This window comes from Arabidopsis thaliana, assembly GCF_000001735.4.
Source record: "Arabidopsis thaliana chromosome 1 sequence".
NCBI classification, from domain to species: domain Eukaryota; kingdom Viridiplantae; phylum Streptophyta; class Magnoliopsida; order Brassicales; family Brassicaceae; genus Arabidopsis; species Arabidopsis thaliana.
The window spans coordinates 12,104,698-12,127,365 of NC_003070.9; the positions used below are offsets into that span (position 1 = coordinate 12,104,698).

Consider the following 22,668-nt stretch of genomic DNA (forward strand, 5'->3'; position numbering starts at 1 on the left):
AATCGTCGTCGTTTTGCAAAAGTAAAACCTTAGTCCCAAAAACTTGTTAAAACCCTAAGTCAAAGAAAGTACGTCGTTCGGACAGGGAAAAAGAAAGGCTTAAGAGTGTACAAACTAAACCGGACACAAACTAAACCGGCCTAATATTTTTGTATTAACAAAGCTATTATATTATACAACAGAAATTCTTGGGTTAAGAAGTTGACAAATTCACAGCTTTGGCAGTTTCTTGCTTAAGACATGGGAGATAAGAGAAGAGAGTCTCAGCATGTGACCCGTAATACTTTGAGAATATCTGAGACGATCTCTTTGTAGTGTCCCAAGCTCCACTGGAATCACCTGATGCAAGCTGAATCGACGCAAGCTTCACCATTTCATTTCCAATCACCACGTGTTCATCCTCATACAGCCTCTTCAGAATCTGCCACCAAACTCATAATTTATCTCATATCTCACCCATACCAGTTGGGGTAATGAAATTACACGCATGAACGAAAAGCTTTAACGGTTGTTTAAGGGATTTGGTCTGCCAGATACCGGTTTGCTCAAAGCAGTTTTCATATTTTGTCAATCAATGATACAAGTTGTGGTCTAAATCGAAGCAGTATCAGTATTTATCAAGGGCTTTTACCTTAATGGATGCTTCACAATGCTTTCTTGCATCCACCAGTTCCCCAGCTAAATAGCACGCCTGAGCAACCTTATCCTCCGCCTGAACAAACAAAATCTTGGAACGTGAGTCATGTTTGTTTTCTCTCAAGAGTGGAGAGGACATGCCTTAGTCACCAAATGTGATATAGAGTAACAACGCTTTAAGATCCTTTAGCATTTATAAAAGAACTTGACTCACATCAGCGATGTCTTTGTTATACATGTGCAGGAAAGTTCTGAGCACGGCGATGGACCTTGAACAATCTGATAATACAGAATAATTGGCCCGTCCTGAATTCATCAACTCTTCCACCCTGACAGTTTCGAGTGATCCAAGTGTTAAAGAGAAACTTCACATTAACTATTAACTTGAAGCTTCAAGGAAAAACTACGTACCTTCTCATGTGATTCCAAGCTTTGTTCACCTCTGCATGAGAATTTTCTATGTCACAGCGGGAACCACATTTCAAACATATCTCAGGTTCTATATGTAGGGAACCACTAGGTTTACTTAGCAAACTCGAAGCCACTTCCCCAACATCAGCATAAACCTTCTCTCTCATCTGTGAAACAACACAGTTACACACCAAACTAAACTATATAGGTGACGTTGGCGTTAAGAAACACTGCCTAAATCCTTATAGAAAACAGCTAAAAGTTAAAATGGACATTCTACCAAGGAAATATTTCATCGCCCATTCCAAAAGGAATTGAGCAACGGAAAGTAAAAATTTTGCGTTTAGTAAGAAATTAGAACTGCCTAAATTGAGTATCATCATTATCAGCAGGTATCTTATAGTGAACTGCACAGAAGCTAAACCCTGATGAATCAGTTTAAAATATATCAGAATACCTGAACTTGCTGATCCACGTTTCTTGGAGCAGTAAAAAAATGGTTTAGCTTCTCGGACTCACATGTGGCCACATTACTATCTAAAACTACACCAGTACAGTTTGTATTGACACAGCCATACCCATTGATGACAAGGTCTGATATGTTAATTTGAGCACAGCCACGGCACCGACAATGGAAAAAGTACTCCTCTTCAAGAAATCTAATGCGATTTTTGCAGTCCCATTTCCCAACCTGTATGTTGTAAAGCATATTGACATTTAGAAGGTGTGAACTTCAAAACACTCAGAAGATGTATGATACAGAACAGAAGTAACAAATCGAGACAAGAGGATCACAAGAATACCTCAGGACCATATGACAGCTCAAGGGGACAACCCGTGGGAACAAACTCTGTAGTTTGCATAATCAGTCCACGGGAAAGGAAATACAAATGGATGTTTGGTTTGCAGGAATGATTGAACAAACTACCAGTTTTATAAAGAGCCTGGCCAACTCTTATCTGTGAATAAAACAACAATAATAGACATAAGAAAAAAGGAACAACTGAGAAAGGACCAAAGTATGTCATAGTGGACGCTCACATAATTTTATAGAAGAGCAGCTCAAAATATAACGGAAACATAAAAAATCAGGTTACAGATATCATTTCTGTAACTCTAGATTCCATCTTTACAGATATCTATGATTTCTTTCATTGAGAAGAGGTATAAATAACATTCTAATAAGCAGTACCTCTGCCTAGACAAACCTGCTCTAAACTCTGAATTGGCTCTTTTGTTGAGATGTTTCCAGATGGGAGGCACTTGAAAGAATCGCCGCTGGATTTCATACGGGCAACAGCTATAGAGTTCACCTTGATTTGTGACAGCAGTATGATAGTCTACACAGAAAAGAAAAATCCAGACAGTGGTCAACACCTCAATAAGAAAAATTAGGAAAAAACGAAATAACAATGCCAAAACATAAAGTTGCATATGAATCATGTAGACAGCTATACTTCTCTATAAATTTATGATAACAGGAACTCATCAAGTGAATTATATGCACATTTTTGCAGGCAGTAAACGTTTTTGGCAATGAGGATAGATTTACTCTAAAGATGAAAAACCAATTTGAAATTAACTTTATATCTCGACGATAAGTGGTAAACTAGATTTCAATGACAAAAGATCATCAGCAAGACATCCTTTATCTTTTATAAAAGAAAGTATAACTTGTAAGACTAAAGTCGTCAGCATCCATTAAAGTTAATATGTCAGAAGATGCACAAGTTCTAGAAAGCAAAGTTGACTTCAATGAACTATTGGCTGGTGCAGGGAGGGAGATGTAGAGGAAAACCTGCGTCACAGAAGCTTCACAAACCGAAAGATTAGGGCAGCTAGATTTACTAAGGCACCAAATCAATACTATGGAAAGTAGATGCAGCTCCAACTTGTTCTCTGGATTCATCTTAGAGTAGGTATGGGAAAGTTCCTGTTGAAAAGATATAGGGTAGTCAATCCTTATTAGATTTCATGTGACTGTTGCAGAAGATGGAATAATTTTCCAGTAAAATGACATACTAATATCTCCTGAAGGTTAGAAAGATCAGTAGCTGCTTTCCCTTGATTTATTAACTTCATTATAATTCGACCAGCTAAAACAGCATCAGATGGCAGTACAGCAGGCCAATTGGCTCCCCTACACTCATGCTGGTGTTCTTGAATGAGATCAGTCGCAAAATAATAAATATCAGCTGATGTAACGCCTTTTATATGCTCAACAATATCATCAGGTAGTTTTTGAAAAATGTGATGCTTATCCATCTCATTTGTAGACAGCATTCCACCTGATTGGATTTGGCAGGACTCTGAGCAGTACACAGGTATTGAGCATGATGGACATGGGACAGTATCAGCAGGCAACTCATTCAGGCAAAAATGGCAATGTGTTTCCCGACAACTTTTTGATATGACCTGTAGTAATAAGTGGCATCAGCATTAAAAAGATGTTCAGTAACAAAAGAAAAATTGTGTTAAAGCATGAACCAATTTATATCTTCATTTGTTTCAGAAAACTTTTAAAACGCTAGAACCATCTAGATTTGACTAGCTTCCACTTCATTGTATATAAAAAAAAACATTGTATCACAGCTCATACCACACTAAAAGGTTCTTCAACATGTATCACAGAAGCTTCTTCGATATCACATTCTGATACCATACCCCTTCCTTTCTCTTTTGTCGACACACAACGCAGCTTTACTTCCATTTGCACACTCGGCAGATGATCTACAGACCATTAATAGAGACATGTCAAAATATAAAAATCCTCTCTAAACCTCAGCATATAAGACTTCAAAGCCTAAATATTATCCTGAAGACAATAGTGTTGGGTGGAAAATCTCACCCACGCCAGCATCATTGCTTGGACGATATTCATCGTGTTCCAATGTTTGGTTATTTTGGTAGTCAGGTATAGCCTTAAGCTCATTTTGTAGCTGCTTCTTCCCCACAAGTGATGACTCAAGCGACATAGAAACTGTAATGTCACGAAATGCATCTTTATAGTTTCCAAGAAGAGTATTAAGTTTGCCTCTCCTATACCACGCCTGACACAAGGTTCAATGAATTAAGAGCTGAAAAACTCTTAAGGATCCCAATTGAGTAAGCATTCATTACCTTTGCATAATAAGGATCAATCCGAAGAGCACGATGGCAGTCCCGCAAACTCTCTTTGAGAAGACCAAGATTCTAAGACAAGATACAAAACATACATGAGAAGCTATAAAGAGAAAAAAAGCTTAGAAATTGATTCAATGATGAAACTGATTAAAAGGAAGAAAGAGAGGTACATGAAGGACATTAGCTCTATTCAGAAACAGAGAAGCAAGTAAGCTCTTATCTCCGTCAATAGCATCTAGAGGAGCAACACGTAAAGCCTTGGAGTATAATCGCAAAGCTTCGTCAAAATCTCGGCTACGGAAACAGTGATTTCCTCTACGTTTCAAATCCAAAGATGTCTCCTCGTTCTTCCCACAGCATCCCAATTCAGGATTCGCTAACTCACTCACCGCCTGAGAAAGCAAAACCAAGGAAAAGGAGAGCGATGAGAAGTTCAATTGAAGATAGTAGCGCAGATAAGAGAAGAGTAGGTTTTGGGTAATTTGTACGTACTTGGTGAAATTGGGGAAGACCCAGAAACAAACGGAGAAGCGAAGAAGAAGTGGAAAGAAGATCATCGACGCTGCTGCTTTTCACCGTTTGAAGAAGATCTTCAGGAATCAGTGATTTCAATTTCTCCATTGTTACTTCTTCTTCTCACACGCACACTTTCGTTTCGAATTCAGTTCACTTTCCACTCTAACTATAATTAGTTTGCTTTTGGTTTGGTCTAATCCAATCTTGAAAATTCAAATCATAAACCGGTTGAATTTGGTTAAGAGAATTTAGATTACATTTTTCTTTCGAGTTTATCAACGATACAAGATTTGTTTTGATGACACAAAGACTAACGAGAAACAAAAGCCTGATACGATTTTGATACAGATATAATAATATTCACACGGAACAATCAAGACTTTCTTTAACCGGTTGCAGAGGATACAGCATCATTTGAGTCCACCTTAAGCTGAAACAAACCAAATATGAATATCACTTATTAGACTGATCAAACACTATTTGCATTTTTTCTACTGATTATTATTATTATCATTCGCCAAATGTATGTACCATACCAGTTTTAAGTGATTGAGTAATGCATGATGAAGTTGTTCCTTCAGCTTATGGCATTGCTCCACCATTCGTCCTGAGTTCATTGTTTTCTCTAGCTCCCACCATAGTCTTTCTACTGTTGTGTACGGAAACCAAACTCCGGATACCTTTTTCCTCTTCAATACCTCTGCTGGTTTCTGTTTTTAACAAGAGAGAAAAACCAAGGTTAATTCAGTCCTAACATATGAATCATGCTCATCACAGTCTATTAACAAGAAAATGTCGATGCAAATGCAAACTCATGCTTAGTCTAATGTTTTTTAACGGTGTAATCTGCAACCTTTTTTTGTGTTACTGTTTTGCGTGAGATTCTTGCATCTTAAACGTTCTCTAAGTTGACCATGATAAGCTGTAAAACCCTAGCGAAACGACAAATCCTAACATGGATAACAACGTATCCTGTGGCGAGATGCTTATAATCTGACAAACAGTCTCTACAGATTGATCATAACTCACCGATGAAGCAAATGATTCCATGTACTCAAGTAGCAAATTAGTTGCCTCTGTAAGACGCCCATAATCAACATATAACTGAAACAAGGAAGCAGGACTTGCTTCTTGCCCAGCCATTCCCAAAGCTTTTTCCTTCTGACCATCCTGTCCAAGGCACAAGAAATTGGTCAATACAACTTGAATGAAACCAGAAGATAACAACCTTACAAATGATTGCTTCTTTCCATGGTGTAAATGAAAAGGAACAAGCGAACAACAATATTTCCATTGAGATATTAGATACAATCTCTTCAGCATTAAGCAGACATGCTGTGTCAAACATCTCTGCACTGAAATGATCTAACATGATATACAACAACACAAAAATCTACTCTAGAATCTGCATATAGATATATTGATAGTGTATTAAAAGGCTTACTAATGCAACATTGTTCACGCATGTTAATTATTTAGATCAAAGATGTCGCAAACCCAAATTCAAAGTTGCATGCCAAGATTTCAAAGCTACCTAAATGAATTGAACTATCTATATTGCATACAAAAAAGTGATCCGCTAAGAATATGTAACATATATCCAAAAATATTACCTTGAACATTTGAATCAGCCAGAGAGGCAATTCGATACAAGAATCTGCTTGAAGAAGGGTTGAAGCAACAGAAACCGGTAGTCTAGCGTGTATGTCTATGTACCTCTTCTGCATTTATAGATATTCAATACACACATCATTTCAAGGAACAAATAATGAAAAACCTGCAAGCCCTCAAGCACATAGCACATATCCTAAGCTAAGGTTACAATTCACTCCCAGTAAAGGAAAATTTCCAAACCCTCCAAGCACCAATTACAAATCTTCAGGCACACTTGAGCGAACCAATTACACTCCTAGTAAAGGATAGTGACAATGCATGCAGGTCTCGTTGACAAGAAGAGGGGCTGCTGCTCTGGTTTCAGTTACCAAAAATACTATTGATAAAAAGATATGCCTCTAATTAGGATGCCATTTTGGTGTATCATATAACCATTTAAATTCAGAGCAAGTAAGGACAGATTTCTGGATTAATACTGCTCACAAAGACATTCCAAACACTTTTCAATGCTCCCAAAATCCAGAGTATTAAGAAAATAGATTCCAATTGAAATAGAGAAAAACGAAATTTCCAGACAAGGATTCAGAAGTTACTGACCAGATAAACCTCAAGAATTTCCCAATCACCAGCCAACTTAGAGCCCTGATCAGCAGGGCTTCTATCAGGCGAATGAGTAACTTCTTCATCGTTAGATGTTAACATAAGATTAGGCCTGAGATCATTTTTGTAAGATAAATAAAGCTATATATTAATGATATTTTTTATAAGTCAGGTAAGTCAACAAGTAATCAATGAAATACCAAGCAACTAAGGAACAGTCACTCACGATGACCACAGAGTTCCTTTAGCAGGGCAACATTTAATTGCCATATTCTCAAATATCTTTTCCAGCTCCCTGTGAAAAAGCAGTAATTCTTAAACCTACATAATACTCAAGGAATCTGACTTCAGAAAATAAAAAGCAAGAAATTTACCTTTTCAAAGCGGAGCCCCTCCAAAATTTCAAAACAACAGTGAATGCCATGTCATACAAGTTTGCCTGGACAAGAAGGTCAACCAAATCTGATGGTGGCTTTTCGAGTCCTGGCGTGAAGAAAGCAATGCATATTTATAGAAATGCGTGTATGAGTCATGAAATGACATTGAAACAATCAGCAGGGTATCTAATACCCTTCTAAATTAAATTATGCCTTAGGTATTGCATAGAACAAAGTCATGCCACCAAGCAGTCTGCCATGGAAGACAGGTTCTTACAGTAGCTAATTCAATGATGGACAAAAGCTATCTCATAAAAAAAGGATCAAGTGACAATAGATCAAGCTCTTTAATTTCCTCACATCACATTTGGGGTGAACATACTTTGGGAATTTTCTGTAAACTACAATCGCAGAAGCCTTTAAACTAGTTCTAAACACCGATTATTCATAGTTCCATTTGCCCCTATACTGTAAAATCAAAACAGACCATGGAGGAAATAAGAGACAATTTACCTGAATATGTCCACCCGAAATTTTTCAGAGAAAGCATATATTCAGCAGTAGTAAAAACAAACTCGTTTTGGAGTTTCTCGATATCAATGCAACTCTTCTCCCCTTTGGGCTGGTCATTACTCCTTACTGCAGATAAAGTAATTCAAAATGTCGTTATTCATGTGATAGTTCAACAATAAAACAGAATGATGCTTCAGGGTGTAGAAAAGACAAGTACAATATGTGGTCGTGAGGACTAACATTGTTCTTCTTCTGCTCTTCTAGCCTTTTTAACCGGATAACGTGTGGTTTCTTCTGGTACTGGATCAATCCAAGCATACCCAGGATGAACAAGGGCTAATGCATTCATAGCAGCAGAAAGTCCATTAAGCCTCTCTTGCAAAACTAGGGACATGTGTTTGTAATCCTTGCATGCTCCCTCGCTTCTCAAACGGGCAGAAAACTGATACATGTAACTTGCCGCCATTCGCCAATTGTGTCGTCTCATCTCATAAGCATAAAGCAGCTTGTATGGATTTGGCTTCATCATTATATCAGAACGTCCGGCCTACAAATCATAGAGAATGTAAGAAACAATAGTAGAAATATACCAAGGGCAGAAACAAACCAACTCAGCTTTCCACAAATACCTTCCAAAAAAGCTCTTGGGTGATCTTCTCTGTTAAGCCGATGAAAGGTAGATGTCCATCACTGAGGATCTGAAATAGAAAGGGAAACATTCATGGTAATTTGCTTTTAAAAGTCATGGTAGTACAAATTCTTTGTCCTGAGCATTTAAGACAGCATCCAAAATAGCAAAATCATTTATAGCTTCAGACAAAGAGACACCTAACACAAAGAGAGATTGCACTCGAATAATACGGTTTATGAAACTTATGGGTGATAATGATCTGTGAAATGTTTTGCCACCAGACAATATAAAGTAAAAGACTTTTAAGGATTTTGGTCCCTCTTCGCCAAAAGCATAGAAGGAAAAACTTAGATAAGAGAAGAAAAGGATTCTTGACCTCTACCTTCGTTTTGCCACATTCAAATAGAACTATTATGAAGCGCCTCAAACAGATGCGCTTAATCTCCTCATCAGGGTTTGAAATTATAGCACAGTAGGCATCATTCAAGAGATTGAGATCTAAGGTGAACTTGAAAACATTTGCCCACAGTCGTCCTCTAGTGTAGGTGGCTGCTTTAGTTGGATCGAATTCCTCAGTCATCTCTATGAAATTATAGGCATCATCTACTTGCTCAAGGGCTGCATAGGCAAACTGACAAGCTCCTTCACTTATATTGTACCGTTCAAAAATTTGCATAGCCCACTCATAGTAATGAAGTTTCCATGCTGCAGAAGACGTAGAACCATCTAAAATACTTGGACCTGCTACAACAAAACAGAGGGTACAAAGGGGAAAAATTGAATTTGCAAGACATAAAGCCTGGTTTTAGAAATAATACGTGAACTGGCAAATAACTAGAGAAAGAACAAATTTCTTTGAGGAGCTCACCCGTTGTGGCAGGTGAAAATCCTGCTTCTTTAGACAAGCTGTGCAAAGCCTTCCAAGATCCTTCACCTGATGAAGCTCTACATTGGGAACCATGACAGGGTAGATACATGAGATGTATGTTAGGAAAAACAAAGACAAATGTTCTTGAAGGGATAATATTAGAAAATAAATGAACCAGAGAGGCAGAGACATTGAACATTAAATGCAGAAAATGCGAGCTTGTCTTCTATGTGTTTAGAGAAAAAGCCACATGCTTTGGCACAATATATAATGTATACATGACATATAGAGACGGGACTTTAAAATTATCACTGATAAACTCCAAATAATAAAGTACCTGAAGAAGCAGCGGATGGCATCAATAATCTTTCTCTCTCTTAATATGCCACTTGCACCACGTTGTACTTGATCAAGAAGGCAACAACCACGGAGATGTTGAAGAAGACACCAATCTCCACTAGTATCTTGAGAACATCCAAATGTTTTCTCCCCACGTAAACTTGCCTCCACAACCACAAGGATTCGCTTGAGAAGGTAATAAAATAAAAAAATCAAAACAGAGAAATCAGGAACTAAGTTCAACTAGCCGTTAGCAGAATATAACTTTTTGTTGGAAAAGGTCCGTCAAAGAAACAGAGACAATTTTTACCTCAACAGCATCAGATTGTCCATTCCGAATCAACCTAAGACTAAGTTCCGTGGAGCGTCTTAGCAGTGAAGAAGAGTCATCTCCTGTTTTACTATACCGAATCCAGCTGATAAAGTTTTGCACCAAACTTGTAATGATTTGTGAACTCGGAAGATATCTCAAGTTAAAGCGGCCATCCACAATGCAACTTCGGTCACTAAAGAGAAGAATAAACGCCAGTGAGAAACCACATTTCCCTAGCATTGCGTTCCATGATCTTTTGTCAATGCTGCTATCTGCAATAAAAAAATAATTGTTTCCAGTCAAAAATAACTGCAATGAGGTATGAGCGTTGGGGAATATTTTCCAAGGACAACAACCTACCAATCTGTAGAGATGAAAGTTTCAAGCTGAAATCTTCCATAGAAGTTGACTCAGCTGGAGTGGTAACAAAGAAAAGGATGATGAGCCACTCTGAGACAATATCTTGGATCATTGGAAGCAACTCAAGCCGTAGCTTGCATATGTCTTGCTGTGACATATTAACCTGCGGAAAGAAAAAGCCAAAGAAGGGGGATACATCTTGACATTAGTATCAAAATATAAACTACACTGATTCCAAATAAGGGGGATACATCTTGACAATAATACGAGACCCAGTGGGAACTGACCTGCCCAGCGATGTTAAGCAGATAGCTGATGAGTAGGAAGATGTCAAATGCCGACTCAAACATCACCTTTACAAACTGAGAAGTGGCTTGGACGAGGATAGAACTACAGATATCAGATAATGCCTCACCATCATTTTTCTGCATAGATTTTTTAGGGACCAAATACTGCAAATAGTGCTCCATGATAGTAAAGACTTTTTCCCAAGATCCAGCCCTTTGACATAGAGCAGAGAGAGACAGCAGCATGTCAATGGAGAATGTTCTAAGATTTTTATGAGCTTCTAGCTCTTTTTCCCATGCTCTATCAGCACCAAGATCTGACCAAGTACGTTGACCTATGGTCGTAGAATATCCCGACTCAAGGATGTTAACTAAGCGAGGAACGATTTCATCCGATGAGATAATTGGCCTTCCGGTAATTGATTCATAATACATGGCATAAGGAGCACCACCCCACTGTTTACTGATCTTCGAAGTACATCTTAGTACCTCTGCCAGAATTTCATGGTCGCTGTGAGACACGCCCAAGTCTAAGCTCGTCAGGTTGCTGTGTTCGGAGGAAGAACCTATCAAAAGGCAAACACAGTATTAAGTCTTAAGCGATTGAAAATAAACAAGAAATGTTTTGGTCCTAGATTATAAATCATGATCATTTACATACCTCCAAGGCTGTGCTCAGCGTTCTCCAATCTAAAAAACAGTGATACAGAATTATTTCTAACTAAACCAATAACATCTGACTGAACCAACAACGTGCGAGGTTCATTATTACTGCACCAATGATGGAGATAGGATGTACAAAAGTTTTTCCACCAATGAAAAACTGAAATAGAAGTTTCAGCTGTAACCTGACATAAGAAAAGACATAATTCAGCTTTTATGACCCAGGGTTCATGCTAACTAACAGTAGACTGGATAGCATACATTGTATCTACAAGGGACTCTAGAACTTAACAACTTAACAAAAACCAAACCTCATGCTCAACCAGTAAAAGAATCTCGCTTGTAAGCTCATCAAGACTTAAAGATTGAAACTCGGAATCAGTCCAGTTTTTGTTGTGGTCCAGTAAAGTTAGACGTAAGGCAACATTGTGAAAAATTCCAGGACAAAGAAGCCTGCGTAAGAAGATTGACGAAATGAATCCCATAATTTGATCCTGCAAAGTGCAACATAGGTTAGAATGGACGTAAAAAGTAAAATATTGTATTGGAAGTTTTGTTCAACAAAACGAAAGCTATGTTTTAGCATAAAGACCTTTGCGGATGAAAACAGTGAATGAGTAGTCAAAAGAAGATCATGTGAAGAGCTCCTAGAACTCAGAAATAGCTGTTCAGAAATGTAGTCTTCCTGCAACGTGTAAGACTGCGCTTCCCTAGGAAAACAATACAAAATAGAGCATTATCCACCATCAAGAAACAAAAACCAAACCAGCGAACAATAGAAAATTTGTAGTTAGTCAATAGCACAACAACTAGGATAGAGATACACTAGAGCAGCATGTTCCCTCTGCAGTTTAGAAACCACCAATTTTTTAGCTTAATCTATTAAATATTTTACAAACCCATCTCAAGAATGAAATATAATGCAGAAATTCACCTACTATATTCTAGATTTATGTTTCCAAGAAGTAAAAATTCAAAGCTACAGCGGACCAGAGAAAAGAAGACGCACATAGAATCAAACTTCTTCATACACCATGTATAATGCAAGCTTTAATGGAGTACGAAGTATCTCAACCAATACAGAAGGAAAAAAATATTCTCGAACTTACATGGTGCTAGATTTCTGGCACAACATGTAAGATGTTAATTCATTGGCCTTTAGAGTCCAGATCTTGTCGGATGTAAATCTGACATCCCGCAATTCCCCCTGCCAAAGTCGATATGCAAATTCAACAAAGTTGCCAGTAACGGAAAAACAAGGGAGTCGTTAACATAGTTATGAGCAAAAGGAATACAGAAGTATTTGTCACAATTATGAGCCCAAAGAATGTACCTCTTCCAGTGGTATATTCTGTAATCCAGAATCTAGAGACAAAGCTATCCCCTCCGCAGAACTAAAGTGCAGGCCATATACAGTGATCACGTCCATGCTGTCATTCTTCAAATATTGGGAAAAGGTTATTAGAACAAGAGAAATAACTACCTATGTCACACTCAAGTCAAGCCATCAGTTGTAAACGCTTACCATACTCTTTCTATACAAGACAGCTAATGGAATGATGCCAGAATCGTAATCAGCTTTGCCCAACCATAACCTCACACACATAACCCCTAGTGTAAGAAGCATGAAAAAAAGAGTGAAAACAAGGTAAAAGATAATAAAATAACGTCAACTAATGGTCACAAGTAGAACTAACAGATAATTACCCTCAAGGTTCTTAGCAGCTATACTCTGACATAAAACCCTGCTATAAGTCAAAATATCCCAGACACGTAATGCCCCGTCAGCATGAAGCACACATAGATAATTTCTTCCATGAACTTCTGATATAAATAAATCTTGCACGGCTGCAACAACTGTCCCCCTGCATTGCAATCTATAAGAGGTTATTTAGATGAGCATCACGACAGGGGAAATATATGACATATAGCAAAAGATAGCATTACATTAGCGTAGTTTATTTCTTCTAAGTACATGAAGTAAAGCAGCATGATAACATTATTTTTCTAATGACTATACTAAAAGACATGCCTTACGAATCCCCACAGACGACCAAATCCTGTATCATCACGCAGCTCCTGGTGGAAACCTGATCAGAAACAAATCAATGATAATAAGAGACTAGAAGAAACATCATATTGAGATACTAAGGTAATGCAGAGTAATCTTACCTGAAGATTTCTGAAAATACACAATAGGTTGGAAGCAAGAGACACAACCATCGGACCTCCCGAGAAAAATGAAACCAGGCGATGCAGCAACACTAGTAACACGACTCTCGTTCAAGTAAGGTCGAACATCCAAGTGAATCAAATGATCAAGCGGGAAGACTGAACCAGACTTATATGCTAACGTATTCGAGAGTTTAAGAACGTAGACAACACCAGACGGCGTGAGAGAGTAAAGAAAGTAGACAAGACGACCACTATCACCACCCTGACACATTCAATTTCATAGCTTTCAAGTTCAACACACACAAACAAAACTAAAAGATCCAAAAAATGCAGAAGACAGTGAAATCGAACCTCATCGGCGTATACAAAAGCAAAAGGAGAAAGAGTCTGAGCAAAGACGAAACGCAGTCCTGTTATTGGAAATCCAGACTTAGCTGAGAGCTGAAGAAGCTCGAGAGCATTTGGACTCGTCTTGTTGATTCTCCAAACGAAAGAGATCGAAGGTTCCCCAATTACAGAGCTAGAAGCGTAGTCTTCAGACAAAGGAAGCTGAACACACTCATTGTCCTCACTTGAATTAGCACCGATACTAGAAGATGAAACAGAAGGTGAAGGAACAGATATCTCAATCCATTTGACGACATTTCCGCCGCCGGCAACTGGAACTTCCATACCGGCCGACGGATTCCGACGATTCTCCTCCATTTCTTCTTTGAACCCTAAACCCTTTTCTTCTTCACTCGGACGAATTAATGATTTTTTAAAGTAATCAGATCTAATTTTTATTGGGCCTAGATACGGCCCATTTAGGCTTCGTACTTGTGAAACTGAAAACCTAACTATTAACGAAATTTAACTTTGGTTAATAATCTCTTTCCCTGAACAAATGTCTTCTTGTTGCAGCGACGATGCTATTGCTTCTTCTTCTTCATCTTCTTCACGATTCTTCTCTTCTTCTTCTTTATCGTTTTCACATGGCTGCTTCTAGTGCCAAAAACATTGGAGAAAGATACTAGAGCTCCCAAGGAAGATTCTTCGAATGTTCTTTTTTCATCAATTCAATCTTGCCGTCGAGAGAATTATGGTCTTCGAGGGTTAGGGTTTTCAATTCTTATGAAGACGAGCCGAAATCAATCTGTTGAATTCGATGATTTTCTCGGATGAATGAAGGTTGTGATGCTTCCGTCGATCTTTGGTCGATTTATCTTGAGGTATGAAACCGATCACTTAGGATTCTTAAATTCTTCAAAGCGAAGGTTTTTGTATGATTCGGATTTATATTGTTTTGTTTCGTTCCGGTGAAGATTACAAGTTCTTGTATGAATACCAATTGAATTGATAATTTACAGATTCTTAGCATAGCATTCGTTCTAAACAATGGATCATGATACTCGCAGCAATAAGCTTCAGAAATTCTTTGTCGCCATGGAAACGGCCTTTTAGGGAACAGATGAAATTATCAATTGCGCCTTGGAGGTTAGTTTGATTACCCTTTGTGGCCATCACATGAATATCCTCTTTTGTGTTCATCATCATCAGCAACTTTTTATGGCAATATGGTTTGTGATATGTAGTTTCTGATCATTGTAGGGTTTGAAGAAATAAGTCAGGAAAGAACTATGATCAGGGCTTTCCCACCTTCTACCGAGGATGTCGAGACGCCCAGCAGATTGTCGACAAGATACAACTGCTTAGAATCTGCTTGATGTCTACTTGTTGTTTCATGATGATGGTTATTTGTTGGTATGTGCTGGCTAATAGCCTAACACTTTGTGTTGTTTTCGGTTTTGATGGTGTGGAACACAAAGCGTGGGAAGTTTATTCAAGTGCAAGATATATATAGTGCTCCTTTCTTAAGTGGTCGCCTAACATGGCTTTTCTTGTAGCTTGCACAGAAGGACCTACTGAAAATCAACTCTTTTGAAGCTGTTGCACACTCATTAGAAACCTGATGCATCAAAGTCAAATGACCATATTCTGGCAGGAGCAGATGAGTTCTTGCCTCTCCTCATGTATGCTACAATCATGGTAAGCTCTACTCAATTTCAACTTTCTCAACTATATTTCATCTTGTGCCCTCTTCAATCTAAGAAAGGTCTAGATGTAATATTTTAATTATTTCGGTGTAAATTCTTTCCAGGTCAAGTTTCCATTTGATGTCTCAAGCTTGCTTTTATTATTATAGATCTTTTTTTATCCTTAGGAAAGCAGTGTATTTATTTTTACGTTCGATATCCTATTTCTCTGTAGTGATTATTGAAATACTTACTATGTAGTAATAATTTACTTGATCTACAATTGCAGACAAATCCTGCGCACCTTGCATTCTTTTCTCAAGTTCATCCATCCAATTATACTGAAGGAAGGCAAAAATTGTCCCTGAGGATAAACCTTGTCTCGGACAAGTCATTTAAGAAGTTGTGCAGCACCGAGTAAGAAGGTAGAATCCGGTTCATCTACCAGTAAGTTTGTTCAAATTATTTGCTTACTAGTTTTGATATTTTGGTATGTGAAAAGTTAATAATCTATTATAGTTGGTTTCTCTTGTATGGTTTAAAACATAAACAGATCGGTATCTTTGAGCTTCTTGATTGCTCATAACAGATCTGGAGTACCCCCATAATATGGAGGCAGACGCCAGTGACCTGGTTCTGAATGTGGAAGATGCTTAGAGATTGCTGACTATACAAGGAAATGCTGGTGAGGCTTATGAATGAGGAGCAAGTAAAAAAGAAGAAGGAAAGGTAATGCAAAGCATCCCAAAACAAAACATTCGACTTTCATAAATGTCTTAATCCCATGTTTACATAACACTTTTAAGCTTAGGATTGAAATCTTGAAGTGGTCATGTGTTAGTTACAATCACGGGTAGAAACCTTAAGCCATTTGCAGTTTTGTGCCTAGATAAGAACCTATATACAGAAAGATCATAAATACAGTCAGCCTACTCTAAGTGTTACGGATAAATTAGATCCACTGCCCATAGCAGCTGACTCACCTCTACAAACAAAGCCAGCTTTGGGCACTTGACTAGATCCACGCTCTTTTTTAGATTGCTTTGGTTTCTTGCTGTACAACTCAATGCATCTGAAACAAAGGAACTTGGAAGGTAGGGCATCAGCGTTATTGATCCCAATACATCTAGTGTGGTGCCACACACCACATCCATCACAGGCCAACATCCTCTCGCCATCATCATCCTTTGTGCCACACTTGCAATCAACTTTCCAATTATCCACCCCTCTCTCCATGCGGTATCTAAGGAGCCCGTGTTTTGAGCATCTCCCTTTAATCCGTATGACCCCGTTTGTGCCAACTAGAAATTTCAGGGTAATAGAGTCATCTATAGAACCGTAACCTAGGAGCTCCTCAACTTCAAACCTCTTGAACATTGCATACACTTCCTGAAAAGCCTTAGCAGCTTCGATTTTAAGGTCGGAAACAGTAGCGTTCAATGGCAAAACCAACCGTTCAGGTGGAGGGGCTGGGGATTCTTTGAGTTCATCCGAAAGCTCAACACAGCACCAGAGGTTGATTGCAACGGGGTTCACTGTGCTAGACAGGTAATCTTTTATGAAATGCTTACAGTCCAGTATTTTTGTGGCTGCGTCAATCATTTTTTCTCTTGTAGCTCGAGACCTAAACTCGGCCATGGTTTGTGGGTGCAATAAAGTTTCATACAAATATCTTAAATCCTGTTTGACATGCTCCACTGATGCATTATTTACATCTTGATTAGATAAGCGGTGCACATTGTTGACAGATTCAAGCCTGGAGTTCATATGCAAAGGTTAAGATTATTATGCACACTGGAAACCAACCAATCAGAATAAGAAGAAACATCTCTTGTAAGTTTACCTGTACTCAAAGTCGTTTGAACCAGGATTGCAACGTGAGCTGACTACTCGAGATCCATCATCCACCAAAACCCCTCCAAAATGCTTGAGACAGTAATCAATCAGTTGTGGAGAGGCTGATTTGCAAATAGACCTCTTGAGAGCCCACCTTGTAACCCAGTTGGCTTGTGGGCGTCCTGAAGCTTTCAGTATCTTAACCATGGTTTGCTGTACACGTTCCACATCACTTTTAGACCAAGCACACAGTACAGACGACTTAGATGCAGGTTTGGAACTGTTCTCACGAATCATCTGTAGGAGAAAGGAGAAGAGGTCTTTGACAGTCACAAGCTCTGAACACGAGAGTGATTGGTAGAAGCTAATAATGGAGTGGAGCTGAGTTCTTGGTTTCCTCCCCTGGAACAAAAACTCAGAGAGAGGAATCGCAGATAAAGTATCCACTGCACTCTGGTAAGCTTCTTTGGTGAGTGCATAGCTCCCCGATTTGAATTCATAACCCCACTCACTGTACCACGAACACCCTCTAGTAATCCCATGAAGCAACCGGTAGTCCATCCCATACTTCCTTGACACATCCATCACACTAGCTTTTCGAACAGCAAGGGAGGAACAAAGCCTATCCCAGAAGTCCATAATGGCACGACCAGTCAAAAAACCAGAGCCACCTTCTCTTCCATTAAGACACAGTAGATGAGCGTAGCCATTAGAGTGGATAACGCCGTGAAGGAGGTGAGTGTTATCCTCTAGCTGAGAGTAAACCCAGTTTTCAATGTCTAAAGCCATGCTGCACCATTTGCAATTGCTACCTTCAGACAAATTCTGAGTATTACCACACCTCGTGCAAGCCTTAGTGTCTCCTCCTGACCTTATGATGAAGCGGTACCTCTTTCTACACACTGGATGACTACTCCAACCTTCAAAACCAACAGATTTTCTCAGTCTATGCATGCACCATATCAAGAGGTAAGAGATAAAAGGTTGAAACTTTTTGAAATTTAAAGAGGGACAAAGACTCACCAACGACACAGCAGTGTTCACAGTAAACAGATCTAGAGGATCTCGTCACATCCTCCTCCACAACGTCGAGAGAGACGAGTTTAGAAGAGAGATCTGAACCGTCCGTCGAATCTCCAGGTCTAAGCATGATCTGCCACGTCATCAAACTCGAGAAGAGCGTCGAAGGAGGGAAAGTGACACGCGCGTGGGTCGCGAGGAAGGTTCTCACACCGTCTCGGAACGGCGGCAAAGTCGTCGACTCGCCGTTGATCTCCGCCGTCGGGAAAGTAGAGAAATCGTAAAGATCAGCTGAGATTCTGTTGCTACGCCTCGCTCGCTTCGTCGCACGACCACCGTTCATCACCGCCATGACTGTGTAACAAGGGTTTTTTCCGACACTTAAATTAAAACTAGAATAAGAGTTAAAGATACAGAGAGAGAGATTTGAGATAGATACAGAGGAGGGGAGAGAGAGAAGGTGAAGAGGTTTAAGGAGAGAGTAATTTTGGCGGAGAGATTTTCCCTCTCAAAAGTTTTGGAGGATTTTAGGGTTTTGGGGGGTATTGACTAAAAGCTTGACTTGACCGCTTCTGATGGGGGAAGGAAGGAAGGTAGATGCTTTTTATTTTCCTTTTCTCTACTCACCAATTTCGGGAGAGAGTGGGTCCCCCTGATTCCAAATTCGAGGCGGTTTCGATTTCTTTTTCTCCACGCCTTTTTTTGTTTTTATTTGTTTCCCTATTTTGTTCGATTTCTTTTATTTCAATAAGTTAGCTAATTAAGTCCTTTTTTGTCCTCAATAAAACCAAAGCTAATTAAGTCCTATCCATTATCCAGTTCCGATTGTGACACCTTCTGTTTTGTAGAAATTCTACCCCAATAAGATCTCTCAGATTCAATGATTTTTGTTTTAATTAAGTTATAGGCCAATGATTTATTAGCAAAAGTCCAAAACAAATAAAAACACACCACTGACCCAGTTAAAATATAAGATTTCTTTCTATTTTTTTAGTTAAGAAAATTACAACATAAATTATTTTATTTTATTTTTGTCAGAAACAACATAAATTATTTATTATCTATTATTAATAAGATTAATGTGAATAAAATATTCGATTAGTTCAGCTTGGATTAAGCATACTCAATAGAATTATTGTTATTATTTTACTTTATAGCTTTAGTTTTCCGAAATCGGCATAATATCCCATAAATTCCAGGATTTACCATTTAAAATTATCTCCTTTCTTGCTAAAATAAACATAAATTCATGACTCTTAATTGCAAATTTGACCAAAAATAAAACCCATAATAACTTAATCACCAAGGTTCCAAAACTCATAACCAAATTTTCCACACCAAAAAAAAAAGTCATACCAACAACTTTATTACTATAGCCTTCCCTTATTCATTCAACGACATACTTATCAAACTAAGCAAAAGTAGCTAAGTAGTAAAACAAGCTCAGACGAAGAAGCGAAAATTAGCTAGAGGAGTGTCTCCTTCAGCACAAGCTCGATGCACACGAGCCATCCGGTCAACGGACTTACAAATCCCGCTGCAAGACCAATCGAACGACGCAGCACATACGTTACCAGCTTGTGCTTTCCATTGACAATCAGGTGGAGTTCCACAACACATTGACCTCTCGTCCACATGCTCCACTTCTAACCCTAACATCCATGCTCCTAACGACACATCCTCGTTCGCGTACCGGTGTAGTATTCCTCTGCGGATATGTCCACCGAATCAAACCTCAAAATCTGAATACTTTTACGTATATATAACATCCTTGAATTTGAAAGCCCTTACTGGTTAGTGGAGATATATGTAGCTAAGTCTTTAGAGATTGCGTAAATTTGACCTGTTGCATGCCTAAAGTATTTGTTACCTTCTTCTCCAAATTTCCAAAACTCTGGCTCGTGGTACTTCACTCCTCTATACATTTCCAAAAATCCTTACTTTAGTTCAGATTTTTATCCAAAGGTTTCAAATTTTTTGTAAAGAAGCTTACTTTTGTGAAAGAACAGGACCAGACTTCATGCATCCAATGTAAATCCTTGGTCTTGATTGATATCTCGCAAGTGTTGTAACAAGCATACCTAAATTGACATGAACATCATCATCCACTTTCACGTAGAACTCTGCGTCATACATTGCAGTTGCTGTTGAGAAGTACAGTCTTGTCTTTGTCGAGAGTTGGTGATATCCTTCAATGTGTTTTAGTCTTAAGAAATCTTTATGCTCTGAATCTTCTTCATCTATGGCTTTATCTAATACTCCTCCTGGTGTTGCACTGTGTCCTATCACAAACCTGTCAAATAAAAATCCAAACTTTCTCTGTTTCATATGACTGAGGTTTGGTTGTTTAGATTTTTAAAGTAGTGAAATTGAGGATACTTGTGGCTTACTTCACAACCTTACAACAATCCCTTTCTCTTTCTCGATTTTCTTTAGCTTTTCTCCTGTTGGCATCCACGTTTGTCTCACCGAGTCACGTCTTTTCTTGCTGCTGAATGCTGTGTTAATGCCTATCACTGCAAACACTTTCTGCAGACGGCTCTGGTTTTTCGCCGACCGTTCGCTCCAGAACTCACTGCTTCTATCGCTGGTACGTGCTGCTGCTAACTCCATCTCCAATGTTGACATTGTTCTCTCCAATGATCTAATAATATAAACACTTTTAGTGTTACCTCCTCTGTTCTAATTATGTAAAGAAACACAAGAAAGAATAAGATTTTATTACTTTACTGCTTGGTGAGTTCTCGATACTTCTCCTATTATGTCTCTGGATTTGCTTTCTATCAATTTCTGAATCAACAAAGAGTAACACTTGTTGTTAGTGAGTAATATATATGATGAGCATGAGCAGGTGTTAATCAAGTAGCCTTACGCGTTTATGTTCATCGCAGTCCTTTTGAATCTCTAAATGTTTGGACAAATGCTTTGTGAGATGGTGATCTTCTTCTTCAGGTATGTAAGAGCGACTCAAAGTTCGACTCATGAACAGTGAGCCTGCAAGAAAGCTGGCTAGACAAAGCACTATTATGGCTTTCCCCGAAGCAGCTTTCGCCCTCATCTCCGCGCCTCCTTAGTGCTAAATCTAGAAAACATCAAATAATTGATCATGAATTATGAGGATGCTATAAACTTCATAGTTACATAGACATATACAACTTTTCTTTTTCTAATATAATCAAATCTGTTTTATATGATAAAATGCCATTTGCAGGAGATTTTTCTGAATCAAGAACGTTATGGACTAAGGCTATACATTAAGGAACTCAAAGGTTAGATTCAATTTTTCCACAGTTTCTTACAGTAATTAGGCTTCATAATCATAAGAACTGATAATTTGAACAAACTTGACTCTAAAGATTATTGCGTGAGAATCAAGAACGTACCTCTCTATAAGCGCATATGAGACACCAAAAGGACTGAATTTTGAGATTAAGAAACAAGTCTTGAATGTTGAGGAGATGTTATTTATATAAAATGAAAACAAGAATGTAGTTGCAGAACGGCAATGGCGTTTATGTTTTGCTTCTCTCTCTCAATCTGACTGTCTTGTCATGCAATGTACATGTCCCAACTAACTATTTCCATATAGTATAGATATTACGAAACAAAAGGAGAAATCCCACAAAAACTATAGTTTTGGTTTTGTTTTTGCTTTCCTTTATTTCGCAACATTTTAGGTTCTTCACCTGTGTGAATGCGCTTAGCGCGCTGCTCTCATAACACATGACAAGTTCTTGATCAGAAACCTAAAACTGCGTGAATGTGGTATGAATGTAACCTGACGTTGCAGCATATGTTATATATGTACATACTATTGTAGAATTATTACATGAAACAATTCTCTTCTCAAGTTTCAAGTGATCTCCTACAAACTAACCTGGCATGCAAAAGCTATGTTTTGCACTGCCATTTGCATTTCACTTATAATTCCTAGTGAAAGCGAAACACATGTCTACCAAATTGGTTCAGCCTTAAGCAGCCTTTTAGATATGTATTGTTCTAATTAAAAATTTGGAAGACTAATGACCATACGGAATATAGTATTTTTCTTTTCAAAGTCAATGATGATGTTCCGATTACAAAAACTCATATATTAAGATTTAGTGGTGAAGACACTATAGTTCATTGAGCTGCAGCAATGGAGCAGTGTGTTGTGTGGACCTTCTTTGTCGGACCAAAGGTTACAACCAATGATGCTTACCTCACTATATCTTATACCTGATGATGTCAATATCTATGGGAATAGACCATATCTCTTTCCAACTTATTAAGTCTATGGACTCATCATATGGCTTAAAAGTCAAAACATAGGAGAGTTTGCGGTTTATGTTTAACGCAGCAACCGCAAAGCAAAAACGTTGTTTTAGGCAG

The 22,668-nt window shown here is 38.4% G+C and overlaps 4 protein-coding genes and 1 long non-coding RNA gene across 15 annotated transcripts; 1 reads left to right on the plus strand and 4 right to left on the minus strand.

The window, feature by feature from the left end:
• Positions 1 to 10: 10 nt before the first annotated feature.
• Positions 11 to 4,834, minus strand: TPR9 (Tetratricopeptide repeat (TPR)-like superfamily protein). Of its 3 annotated transcripts, NM_103065.4 has the most exons (14): positions 4,663 to 4,834; positions 4,341 to 4,562; positions 4,168 to 4,239; positions 3,896 to 4,097; positions 3,647 to 3,777; positions 3,070 to 3,462; positions 2,846 to 2,980; positions 2,256 to 2,387; positions 1,851 to 2,006; positions 1,505 to 1,738; positions 1,048 to 1,214; positions 851 to 965; positions 632 to 712; positions 11 to 421 (listed from the first exon to the last, which is right to left on the minus strand). In NM_103065.4, exons 1-14 carry the CDS (start codon positions 4,789 to 4,791, stop codon positions 194 to 196), a joined length of 2,397 nt encoding a protein of 798 aa, NP_174606.2. In that variant the 5' UTR covers positions 4,792 to 4,834; the 3' UTR covers positions 11 to 193. The 3 variants fall into 3 exon arrangements, with proteins under 3 accessions (NP_174606.2, NP_001321056.1, NP_001321057.1); NM_001333040.1 differs by having other exon boundaries at positions 4,341 to 4,834; NM_001333041.1 differs by lacking the exon at positions 4,663 to 4,834 and having other exon boundaries at positions 87 to 421; positions 4,341 to 4,639.
• Positions 4,835 to 4,863: 29 nt separating this feature from the next.
• SAR1 (SUPPRESSOR OF AUXIN RESISTANCE1) lies at positions 4,864 to 14,164 on the minus strand. 2 transcript variants are annotated; one of them, NM_001333042.1, is made up of 26 exons: positions 13,778 to 14,164; positions 13,424 to 13,688; positions 13,284 to 13,341; positions 12,959 to 13,116; positions 12,777 to 12,862; positions 12,585 to 12,689; positions 12,361 to 12,458; positions 11,844 to 11,961; positions 11,563 to 11,745; positions 11,250 to 11,436; positions 10,589 to 11,154; positions 10,302 to 10,464; positions 9,939 to 10,213; positions 9,627 to 9,814; positions 9,290 to 9,366; positions 8,804 to 9,162; positions 8,420 to 8,488; positions 8,031 to 8,337; positions 7,791 to 7,916; positions 7,275 to 7,383; positions 7,127 to 7,195; positions 6,898 to 7,012; positions 6,300 to 6,407; positions 5,716 to 5,856; positions 5,223 to 5,396; positions 4,864 to 5,116 (listed from the first exon to the last, which is right to left on the minus strand). In NM_001333042.1, the coding sequence occupies exons 1-26, from the start codon at positions 14,129 to 14,131 to the stop codon at positions 5,072 to 5,074; spliced, it is 4,503 nt and encodes a 1,500-aa protein (NP_001319133.1). In that variant the 5' UTR covers positions 14,132 to 14,164; the 3' UTR covers positions 4,864 to 5,071. The 2 variants fall into 2 exon arrangements, with proteins under 2 accessions (NP_001319133.1, NP_001185129.1); NM_001198200.2 differs by having other exon boundaries at positions 12,959 to 13,128.
• Positions 14,165 to 14,292: 128 nt separating this feature from the next.
• Positions 14,293 to 21,954, plus strand: AT1G33415. 5 transcript variants are annotated; one of them, NR_139819.1, is made up of 8 exons: positions 14,295 to 14,637; positions 14,776 to 14,902; positions 15,017 to 15,169; positions 15,313 to 15,454; positions 15,731 to 15,888; positions 15,995 to 16,170; positions 21,509 to 21,566; positions 21,654 to 21,896. It is a non-coding gene; the product is annotated as an other RNA (long non-coding RNA). The 5 variants fall into 5 exon arrangements; NR_139821.1 differs by lacking the exons at positions 21,509 to 21,566; positions 21,654 to 21,896 and adding exons at positions 17,190 to 18,246; positions 18,315 to 19,199 and having other exon boundaries at positions 14,318 to 14,637; positions 15,995 to 16,989; NR_139820.1 differs by lacking the exons at positions 21,509 to 21,566; positions 21,654 to 21,896 and adding an exon at positions 17,166 to 19,302 and having other exon boundaries at positions 14,297 to 14,637; positions 15,995 to 16,989.
• AT1G33420 (RING/FYVE/PHD zinc finger superfamily protein) lies at positions 16,189 to 18,879 on the minus strand (the record flags this gene model as incomplete). Of its 2 annotated transcripts, NM_103067.1 has the most annotated exons (3): positions 16,189 to 17,197; positions 17,285 to 18,197; positions 18,301 to 18,879. In NM_103067.1, 3 exons carry the CDS (start codon positions 18,647 to 18,649, stop codon positions 16,366 to 16,368), a joined length of 2,094 nt encoding a protein of 697 aa, NP_564424.1. The 2 variants fall into 2 exon arrangements, with proteins under 2 accessions (NP_564424.1, NP_001321155.1); NM_001333043.1 differs by lacking the exon at positions 18,301 to 18,879 and having other exon boundaries at positions 16,366 to 17,197; positions 17,285 to 18,231.
• AT1G33430 (Galactosyltransferase family protein) lies at positions 19,540 to 21,784 on the minus strand (the record flags this gene model as incomplete). Of its 3 annotated transcripts, none has more annotated exons than NM_001198201.1 (7): positions 19,540 to 20,005; positions 20,089 to 20,214; positions 20,291 to 20,614; positions 20,696 to 20,941; positions 21,023 to 21,087; positions 21,170 to 21,379; positions 21,681 to 21,784. In NM_001198201.1, 6 exons carry the CDS (start codon positions 21,353 to 21,355, stop codon positions 19,741 to 19,743), a joined length of 1,212 nt encoding a protein of 403 aa, NP_001185130.1. The 3 variants fall into 3 exon arrangements, with proteins under 3 accessions (NP_001185130.1, NP_174609.1, NP_001322782.1); NM_103068.2 differs by having other exon boundaries at positions 19,666 to 20,005; positions 20,291 to 20,590; positions 21,681 to 21,772; NM_001333044.1 differs by lacking the exons at positions 19,540 to 20,005; positions 21,681 to 21,784 and having other exon boundaries at positions 20,085 to 20,214; positions 20,291 to 20,590; positions 21,170 to 21,355.
• Positions 21,955 to 22,668: the final 714 nt, after the last annotated feature.